Here is a 10,936-nt window from a genome sequence, read left to right as displayed (position 1 = left end):
TACAGCCAATTTTGAAAGAGATGTACCCTAGCTCAGAAAAATGTTATTGAATAGGTTAATGCTGTTTTAATGAAACGCTTCTTCTAATTAAAAAAGAAAATATTTTATTGAAAAAAAAATTTCTAAGCCCTGGTAATATGAGCAAGTTAGAGAGACTCTTGTTCATTGCTTCATCCAGGAGTGGTGCCTGTGCAGGGGCCACCTGTGTGGGCGCATAGGTACTCCTCACAAGCTGATCAGACCAGCTGATTCCCAAGAGATTTTGTAGCTCTCAGTTTGAGCTATGCTGTTATGTTTCAGTAGGGTTGGTTTCTTGGCTTGTTTTATTGAAAGGCCAGCTGTTTGGTTTCATAGGTGTGTGGCATATAGTGGATAGATCACTGCCTTGGGGGACCTTGAGCTACTCAACTCTTGCAGTTTTGATTTTCTTTGCGGGGGTTGGTATATGTGCCGGTGTGTGTACATGCAGAGGCCAGAAGATGATGCTTCGTATCTTTTTCTATGACCTTTCACCTAGCTTTTGAAACAGGGTCTGGAAGCTTACTGTTTTGGCTAGTCTGCCTGGCCAAGGAGCTCCCAGGATCCTCCTGTCCATACCCCCTGACACCGGGGTTACAGGCATGCATGGCCATGCCTCGTTTTTAATGTAGGTGCTGGGGATTAGAACTCTTGTTTGCATAGCAAGTACTCTTACCCACTGAGCCATCTCCCCAACCCCTGTAACTTTCGTATTCAACTGCAAAAGTGGGGTCATGTTTGTGTGACCTACTTTGTTAGGTGGTTGAGGGGATAAATGAGGTGAGCAGAAGTAGCTTGTAATTCATATAAAAAAGTTACCTGATAAGAAAGGAGAGAGAGAGAGAGAGAGAGAGAGAGAGAGAGAGAGAGAGAGAATGAGCTGAAAGAAAAATTTTAAATAAGAAACATAAGTGAATTTGAGTAGAAACCAAGAGATAGGAAAGGATAGGAGAGAGATCATAGATGGAGAACCCATGGGTTTTGGTTGGAGTATTTCAGGGACTAAAGAGAGTAGAGTTTGTAATACAGTGTCCCAGTCTGAGACCTGAGTCTACCATTGACTCCAATGGATGCTAGTAGAGTTGGGTTTCAGGTTTGGTTGGCTGCATACAGAGCAGGCAGTTCAGTCAGGGAGTACAGTCTGGGAAGGCAGAGAAACAGGTTTGTCATTGGTTTGCAACTGACTGTGGAAACTAGATCAGGTAGGGAGAGCTAGGAAGGAAAGGGTAGTTCTTTGTACTACGTCTCCCTTGACAAACATTTCAAGGAAATAAAGAGGAAGGTAGAGTATAAGAAACAGAATGTTAATATCTTGGAAACCAAGATCAGTAGAGATTTCAACAAGGGGAATTAAATAGGAAGGATAGGGTGGCCTATAGTAGTGAATCAAGGAAGTCTGAGGACAGTCAGCCTGGAGGAAATGCTACTCACTAAGCAAGTTCTCTCTCTGTATCTGGCAGTGCCTGTGGGTGAAGGCCCCGAATTTGGATCGTATGCAAGCTTTCTAATTCTAAGGGTGGAGAGCCACTGCATCTAGATCCGGGACTAAACCTGTAGCTTTCTTCCAGAAATGCTAAGGAGACTGCCTGCCATTTATGCAGGACCTCAGGCTCTGCTCAGCACAGGTGTGACCCTGAGCCATCCTGCAGTTCTGGTTTTTGCTGGACAAGTATTTTTGCTCCAAAAGCAGAAGCAACTTGCCTGTGGTTTTAATACCCCTAATGATGGCATTGAAAATGAAATGCAGACTGGCCTGCCTCTGAAGCCTGTGCCATTCCTGTTACCCACCATGACACTCTGTCTTCCGTGCCTGATTTCCTGATGCCCACTATTGGGAATGGTGTACCCTTCTAACCAGTTCTGCCAAAAAGAAAAGCTCTAACATTGACAAAGTGGGCATTTTGGAAAAAGTATTTGATTGGAAGTCCAGTACCCGGGCAGGCTCACACCTTGGCTATGCAGTTTCTTCTCTTCATGACTTTGGGAAAGTCAGTGCTGATGTTACTTAACTTTGAAGGCCTCATGTTCTTGAGCTGCAAAATGGAACAGTTTTAAACTATCAAATGCATGTAGAAAATGTAGTCATCTCGTTGTGAATTTAAGTCAGTACTTTGCTCCTGTAGGGTATTATTTTTGTATAACCAGTAGTAAATCTGGTTTAGAGTTTTAGTTAGAACTGTTCTATTTAATTTATTGAGCATCGGTTGCATATCAGACCTAGTGAAACTTACAGAAATGCAGGAGAAAAATCTCTCATCTCTCAAAAAAAAAAAAAAAAAAAGAATTTTTAACGGTGAGGACTTAGAGGGTATATTTTGCTGATAGGACAGCAAAATCATTTTCTGTATATATCTAGACAACACAATAAAGGAAATAGCTTTTCCCCACTTAGAGGCAAAGAGAATTGCTCATAACAAAGTATAAAATCTTTGCTCTGAGGCTTTACCCTCCCTTTCATCCACCCTTGCTAAGTCTGTATTTAGCTGTGTGTTTCACATATCTAGCAAAGAGGAACTTGATGCTTCTTCATCTGTGTCCCAGGGCAACTTTGGTCAATTGACTTGTTCCTCTTTTTCAGATAAGGAAGAAAAGATTCTTTATGCAGGAAAGGGACTAATAGCACAAATAAGTCAAGACTGTAAGTGCACAAGCTCTGGGAATGAGCTGGGTGTTGAAATGGTTCTGCGAGTCTTTATGTACTGGTGTGGTCATCTCAATCACTAAATAGACTCCTGAGAGGCCCAAGGTGGAGGTTACATTATTTAAAATAAAATAATAAAATAAAATAAAATGGATAAACGTAAGCTATTAAGGACTACTAGCCTGAAAATGAAAAATCACAAATAGAAAAAATGTAGCATTAGATTGTACCATTGACCACCTTTTTCTAATACACTGAGTGTTAGACACAATATGCTGTTTCCACCTTTGTGACCAGTGGAAGGCTTAGCAACTTGAAATGATCCCACTCACAGGGTCCCATGACTCCCTCTATCTCCAAACTGAATGTTCAGGGTCAGTACTGATGATCAGGTACCAGCCATACAGAAATGGACTCAACAACAGAAAATTTAGAACCATCCAAAGAAATATCATGGCAGAAATGTCCTTTTTAGATTTCTGATGAGCTTTTAAAAAGAGTCTTCACTTTGGGGTTTTTGTTAACTGAACACACAACAGAGGTTCCCTAAACACCCAAGTGTCAATTAAATTGTTCCTTGTACCTTCCTACAGCTGAAGGTTGTATCTGTCCCAGTGGTGGGTGGTAAGTGAACAGGACCCAACAACTTAAGAGTGGAACTAGAGGTAAAACCAGCCAGAGTCCTTAACTCCTGGATCAGAACCCGGCAGGGCTAGGCAAGAAGCCTCAGCTCTCAGCAGCTCCACAATCCAAAACATCTGTTTCTGCATTTGGCACAATTCCACGTTTTTTTATTTGTAAAATTGTTCCCATCTTTGAAAACACTTTTAAAAATAAAGAAGTCCCCATTCTGTCTCCTCTTTCTACTCCCCAACACATGCATTTGTAATTACCTGGTTTAGTCTGTGTGTTTAATCAGTTTAAATTGAGAATGTTGTGTACATCTGATTTCAATCTGAAGGAGTCATTGAGCACTGGGCAGTTACCACCCTGGAGTCTGCCAAAACATGCCTCTGCCAAAAAATGATAGGACTCGCATCAGGGTATTTCCTAAAGAAGCCACTTGACTCAGATTAGATGTTTAATTTCCTTAAAATATTGTTTTGGATTTGGGTCTCTGTTCCCTAGTTGGGGTTTTTCTGATGTAATTTAGGAATATCGCTTATTTGCTGAGTTTGTTCCAGGGCTCAGCTGGCAATCTCCTAAAAGCTAAACCTTACCAAGTCTACTTTACTCCGAGTTCAGAGCTTCGTACCTTGCTGCTTTGAAGGCTGGGCCAGGCCCATGTCATGACCATGTCATGGTCATGTTTATGGAACCATCATCTATACAATGCAATCGAATCAAGTTTGAAAGAGGAACTTTTCCAAATACGGTGGTGGAGTCACTGGTCAGAGTTTGCACATCTTTTGAGATTTTTTTTTTTTCTTTTTTGATTCCTATTTTGATCTTTTGAGACAGGGTCTCCCTTGTAGCCCCAGCTGGTCTAGAACTCTCTATGTATATCAGGCTGGCCTCCACCTCACAGAGATCTGCCTTCCTCTGCCTCTCTAGTGCTGGCATGTGGCAGCGTGCCTGACACCCTTTTTGTTTTCTGAGACTGGGTCCTTCAAAATCCCACTAAGGCAGTCCAGGACGGGCCTTGAATTCCCAGTCGTCTTGCCTCAGATGGGATCACAGGCGTGGGTGAATATGCCTGACTTTTGAAACCTTTGTCTCTAATTGAGCTAGGAAGTAAAATTAAGTTGTAATGCTTATTATCCATTTGAGATTTGTTTTTACTTACAGCATTCATGTATCAACTGAGTTTGTAGATTGAGATCATAAATTCTGTGTCGGTTTTCCTCTCGAACTATAATTTCTGAATGGTGAAAAATTAAAATGACGGAGCTGAACTTTTTCCAAACATCTTTTAAACATTCTGGTGTGTGTGTGTGTGTGTGTGTGTGTGTGTGTGTGCGCGCGCACGCGCGCACATGGACACGCATGCCATGACTTGTATACAGAAGTCAGAGGACAACTTTCAGGAGTAGCTTCTCACCTTCCACTTCATTGTGGCAAATTTCCTCTTACTCTGCTGCCACGCGGCGTGTTGCAGGCTGGCCTTTGTATCATTGCAGCTACCTTTTTATATGACTCTGGGGATCAGGCTTGTGCAGAAAGTGCTTTACCTACAGAGCCATCTCCTCAGCCCTTTCTAAAAGTTTGAAACCAGAGTTATTGAAGTTCACGACCTGGAGCCCTTGAGAGGCTCCAGGAGCCCCTTTGTTAGAGTTAGTGCAATTGATGAAAAAATCTTGTATATTCTGCACAGTGGAAGAGCTTTACATGTCAAGGAGAGATGGCTGACTTTCCACCTGAGTATTTTTTGTGGGGCCATGAGACCACCTCAAAACAACCCCCATCGTACTAAAAGCAAAATGAACATAGGTTATACAGTAGGGACCCTTGCAACCTCTGTGTCTTTGCTTTAAAAATCTGTTTTAATTGTGACATATTTACACAACTGTCAGCTGATTGGAGTTACTGGAGGATAGCTAGAAATTTGTTTCTCAAGAAAACAATCAAAGCCAATGAAGAGAGTTGAAGATGTAGCTGCCTGGTAGGGCACTTGCTTAGCATTCACGACACCCTGGGATCCATCCCCCAGCACTGCAAAAAGAAGGGGTTCATAGAAAGCTGAGTGGTGCAAAACTAAGATTCCCCCATAACAGCGCTTCACAGTGGAATTGATCTTTCCTTTCGGAAATACAAACATGTTTTACTCATGCAACGAACATTTAAAGTCCGCTTTCTGGGATTCTGTGTCCTCCAGGAAGGGTCCCTAAGAGTCTTGTCACCACGGGCCTCCACCTTCCTGCCTTTGTTTCACTCAGAGCTGCGCACCCAGGTGTTCTTGTGTCTCTCGGACAGCTGTGCTCCGATATACGAGGTGTTTATCTTAACTTGGAAATCTCCGAGGCAGCCTCATTTCTGCTTTCCTCCCATCTTGCAAGACACCACATGAAACTGGCAGCTGCTTTTCCAGGGTCAGAGTTTCCTTCTCCCAACACACAGTTGAGCCCCAGCCACCCTGCCTTTCTGACTTCCCTGAGCTGCAGAGGAGCTCTGGCAGCTGGGCAGTGCTGTGTGCAAGTAGAACTGTTGCTCACCCAGCCTCAGGAGTTCTAATTTTTCAAAAGCTAAATTAAGCACCAACTGATGTGCTCATTACACAGAATTTTCTTTGAGCATCTCCTGCCTGTCAGGCTAAGCATATGTCATAGATTAATAACCCAGAGAGCCAAGACCCTCCCCCTGCATGTTGTTGAGGCAAAGGGTGTGTTACCTAAGTCTGGATGGAATGGAACAGAGTCCTTCCTTACTCTTTGATGGTTCTGTGAGTCCAGTACTGTGCTTTGGTATTTCGTTTGTGATTCTTTATATTCAGAAGGAAGAAACCTCTGCCCAGAATAGTGTATTTGTATCTGACCGTGGTGGGATTGGTGGTGGAAGGAGAAAAGTTGGGATATGGAGATTGCTAGTTAGTATAGAATAGACGATGTAGGTATGAAGATAGCCAAACCTAGCAAGAAAAGGTTTTTATGCCGGGGAACGATAGGATCGCCAACCACGTTAGTCAATGCCATAGTCATAGCTGACTGAAGAGTTGGGACAGTAGTTACAGCAAGCCCAAAATCTTCTGTGTGTACAGTATGTCTTCAGACACACCACCTGGACTGTGCATTCCATCTCTGTAGTTCTTGACTAAACTGGAACAGGAACAGCTGGCATGTTTACTGCATTTTTGCCGCCACGATGCATTTATCTGGGTTCTCCCTTTCTCCTTTAGAGTTGCTGGAACTGTGGCCGGAAAGCCAGCGAGACCTGCAGCGGCTGTAACACAGCCCGATACTGTGGCTCTTTTTGCCAGCACAAAGACTGGGAGAAGCACCACCACATCTGTGGACAGACCCTGCAGGCCCCGCAGCAGGGAGACACGCCTGCAGTCAGCTCCTCCGTCACACCCAGCAGCGGGGCCGGGAGCCCGATGGACACTCCACCAGCAGCCACTCCGAGGTCGACCACCCCAGGAACCCCCTCCACCATAGAGACAACGCCTCGCTAGACCTGAACTCAGACTGTCAGAGGAAAGACAACGCAACCAACATGAAACCAATTCCTCATCCTCAGATGCTCAAAGTCGTTTTTCTGTTTGTTTGTTTATAGATGAACTATCTATCCCATTTCAGTACTTTGGCAAGAGAGAACCTAACTGTATCTTGAGGCGGTAGTAAAACACAGAGGGCCAGTAACGGGTCATAATGACTTATTGTGGATAACAAAGATATCTTTTCTTTAGAGAACTGAAAAGAGAGCAAAGAATATAACGTGAAATGCTAGATTTGACCTCCTCCCTGTTATTTTCAAGTAGCTGGGATTTTAAACTAGATGACCTCATTAACCGATGCTTTACCAAACAGCAAACCAAGAGATTGCTAATTGCTGTTGAAAGCAAAAATGCTAATATTAAAAGTCACAATGTTCTTTATATACAATAATGGAGAAAAAAAAAGAGGCAATCCCTCAAGGGCATGAGCATTGGATACAGCAGTAGACATTTTTACACGAAGATGAATGGCGTCTCTGGGATGCTAACTGAACTTTGAAGACCCGCTACAACACACGCAGATGTGCAGCAGGTTGGAAGGAGACACAGATGTTCTGTTTTTTTCCTGTTTCTGAAAAGAAATAATAATATCCAGGTCAACAGAATGAAAAATGAAAGATGATTTGCAGTGGGATGTATGAATACAGCAGCAAGAAAAAAAATGCCATAATACAAAGGCTCCTTTTTATACACACGCACACACACACACACACACACACACACACACACACACACAAGACTCAGCCTGCAGTTAATTAGCATTCTGGCAGCTTCCACATCAGCCAGCTGCCCTAAATAACCCTTCAACATTTCTTCACTTTTTCAAGGTTCCGCAGAGCAAGACATTGGGTCAATTCCAGCTCATTCATTTTATATTGAAAACTAATTTTTAAAAAAGTGGTGGCTCCAGCTCCAGCCCCTTTTCAAAATTTTTTCAGCCCCACCCTGTTTGGATTTTTAATTAAAAACTAGTAGTTCTCTTGGTGTTAAAACACTTCTGTCCTGTGAGGTTTTCCCAATGGTGTTTTTCTTGTAAATGTGTTGGACAAATGTGAAGATGCATTGTAGTTTATCCATATGCCCACATTTAGTCTCTTTATTCCTAGTTGGTGAGAAACCTGTATCTTTCTATGCTGCTTTTATATATGTATGTATTAGTGATATTTCTCTAGTAGTTAAAAAAAAAAGAAAAAGAAAAAAAAAAGACCTCTTTTTGGTTGTCCTCAAGAAAAAGAAAAGAAAAAAAAAGCTATCTTTTGGAGCTGCTATTTCACTCTCTTATAGGATTTTTTTTCCTGGAAACCAGCATGCTTCACGGAATGCTAGCATATGGGTGTTTTGTAAGAGGGATGTACATAAATGTATTTTGCACTGTCACTCTGACTCCCTAGGCATGCTTTTTTTTTTTTTCAAAACAAACTTTTAAATATGCTAGAGCCATTTCACCAGTTTTAGCTGTAGCATAGTGTAGTAGTGGAATTTTTCTTTCCTTTTTTTCTTTTTTATGAAAAAAAATTATTAGGGACTTTTTAAAAGAATAAAATAACAAGATATCCTACTTTAAATAAAAGGACAGTGCATGCATATTGCTGTAAGGTTGTTTAAGTATTTCTAATTTTACAAAAACAAAAAATAAAAAAATCATTAGAGCTCCAAATGCTGAGGTGTAGACTGACAGCTTTAACACTGCTGAATGCCAGGTTAGACAGTATTCTTACAAAAGGGAAGTCAGCCAAAGACTGATCTGATGGACCAAAATCGGAATTTTGAAAAGCACCAGTACTACTTTCCAAATGATCAGCAGGTTAAATATGTTCAGCAAGGTATAGTGTGAATCCATTAACCCTTCGTTGTCCAGGGTCCAGACCAGAACTACTTGTTAGTTTTGAAACACAGTAGCCCAGGATGTGGTTGTGTGCTTTACAAGAGTCGGAGTGCTGCAGGCTGTATAGACAACCAAAGTTGCTAAGGCTGGGAAGACACTTCTTCTCCACATACACATACACCAGGCATTTCTTTAAAAATCGAATACAATCCATTAGCTTGGGGGAGGGGGGTTAATGTAGCCCTTGGATACAGTTTTAAGTGGCTTTTAAGTTATCTGCATAGAGGCGATCCTCAAATGGGTTTGCTTTGCGTCTTGCAAATCTAAGATTTTCTTAAGCATTTTCCCCTGTATTTTCTTCTACAAGTTGGTATTAATTTTGTTTGGGTGGTGTTGTGTTCTTCTTTTTACTTTTAATGGCCTTTTAGTTTAGGAAGTTCTGATGAGCAAATCAAGGCATCTATCTGCATGTTGGAAGTCCATCTGCCAGCACACCTGCTTAAAGTGAAATGAAAGCACATAACCAGGCTCTGAATGGGTTCTATTTTTATCATGGTGCTCCCAGAATCCTTTGACCTCATTCTGCTTTCTAGTCTGCTTGTGACACTGGACAGTCCTTTCTTAGAGCTATTATATGTTCTAGGCTACGAAGGGTTAAATAATCCCAAAAATGAGGTATGTCATACCCACACGTCTTTATCTCTAGAAGCTGTGATGTATGTGGAACAGCACTGTTATTAACAATAGTGTGTAAAATAAGGATTAGTACAGTACGTCTCATTCCTTTTTAATTCAGGGCACCCTGAGTGAAAACAAATACAAAAAAAAAAAAAAAAATCCCTAACTCTGAGCTCTATCTCTGATTCCTCTTCCTCCTTCCCCTCTTCCTCTTCCTCTCCTGTTTTGCTACATTCTCCTCAGTGGCAAAAAGTTTCACTCTACCTCTGACAGCATGTATATTGCACCAGTAGCTAACAAAAACTGGTCTAGTCAAACCAAATGGGCACAAAAGAACCAGGATACCAAAAGTTAAGCTCATACAGCTGCAAACCATATCACTTCTTGGTAACAATGCAGACCTCATAAACCTAAAAAAGAGAAAGAAAAGAAAACTTTTGTTACTTTCCTTTTTTGCTTGTCACTTATATACAGGCTATGTGAGAGTATAATTTGTAGGTATTACACATTAAAAAAAGTTATCTTCATTGGATAGAATTGAATGGTGGTCGCTGATAGGAATAGGGCGTCCTCTTTCTCTTATCTCTGTCTCTTCACTCCTTTCTCTTTCTCTTTTTCTCTGTCATGAGACTGTGTGTGACAGGGCCACCTGTCTTTTTAATTTCTTTCTTAACTTTTTTTTTTTTTAATGTGTAGGTGCATGTCTTGGGGATTTAAAAATTTCAAGGCTGGTTTACTTATGCAAAGCATGCCTACGTCTGGAATACTTAGGGAAAGAAAGCGGCTCCATGTTGTCCGAGTTCCTCAAGGGACAGAAAAAAAAAAAATTGGAGACTGTTGAAATGCAGATTTGAAGTAATTTTACTTTAAATATTTTGGGTTCTGCGACATTATTGTGAAAAATTAAAGTTGTTGTGCAATACTTAATTCAGACATGTACCACAAGTTAATGGTAGACTAACACTGGGGGGCGGGGTCTGGGCATCATGCTTTCGTCAGCATCCTCTTGAGCTTTTAAGTCTACTATGTCTGAACTGTGGTTTCTTGTTTATCCTTTTTTCCTTAGTTGGACTGTAATGTATGGTCTGTCAACCTGTGAATCTTTAAAGTATGATTCAGGTATTGTTGTATTCTTTACTGTGTAATAAAAACGCTTAAAAAAATCTGGATTCTCTGTCTCTCTTATCTTCACTGTGTGCCAAGGGGGCCACTCAGGGACCCTAGCCTGGGAAGTCAGTCCTTCATAGAACACCCCTAGAGTCTTTTCATCTACAAAGCATGCTTCTAACACAAGTCAATTTATCCATCAGCGATGAGGGAGAATGATAGGAAAGACAAGACCCTTCTGAGGTCAGAGCAGTTGATTGTGGAAGGAGAGTCAAGGCCTTCCATAGGAAAGAGAGCTTAGTGCCATTGCTGTGTTGTAATATAATTAAACTTGAGTGCACAGGCTTAGGCTTTCCTCTACAGAATGGTCCACTCACATCTTCTGAGGTTCTGGCCATCTGCAGGCCTGCACAGCTGCATGGCAGACCCACTGAGGCAAACTTCCTCCTCTGTCTGCCTTGGACTCTCACTGCCTTTTATTAGAAGTTGGCAGCATGTCCACTCTTGTTTCTGCTCA

General features: G+C 41.7%; 1 protein-coding gene across 6 annotated transcripts in view; it reads left to right on the top strand.

Moving 5' to 3' along the window:
• The window catches only part of Runx1t1 (RUNX1 partner transcriptional co-repressor 1), a 159,268-nt gene extending 148,793 nt beyond the window's left edge, over nucleotides 1-10,475 (top strand). For all 6 annotated transcript variants that reach the window (XM_008827631.3, XM_029560898.1, XM_008827630.3 and 3 more), the window contains one exon: nucleotides 6,492-10,475. In XM_008827631.3, the coding sequence (XP_008825853.1) occupies nucleotides 6,492-6,767 (276 nt within the window). In that variant the 3' untranslated portion in view covers nucleotides 6,768-10,475. The remainder of the gene's footprint in view (nucleotides 1-6,491) is intronic.
• Nucleotides 10,476-10,936: the final 461 nt, after the last annotated feature.

This window comes from Nannospalax galili, unplaced genomic scaffold (genome assembly GCF_000622305.1).
Source record: "Nannospalax galili isolate Female #2095 unplaced genomic scaffold, S.galili_v1.0 scaffold872, whole genome shotgun sequence".
Classification (NCBI taxonomy): domain Eukaryota; kingdom Metazoa; phylum Chordata; class Mammalia; order Rodentia; family Spalacidae; genus Nannospalax; species Nannospalax galili.
This window is presented reverse-complemented; position numbering and strand designations above follow the sequence as displayed.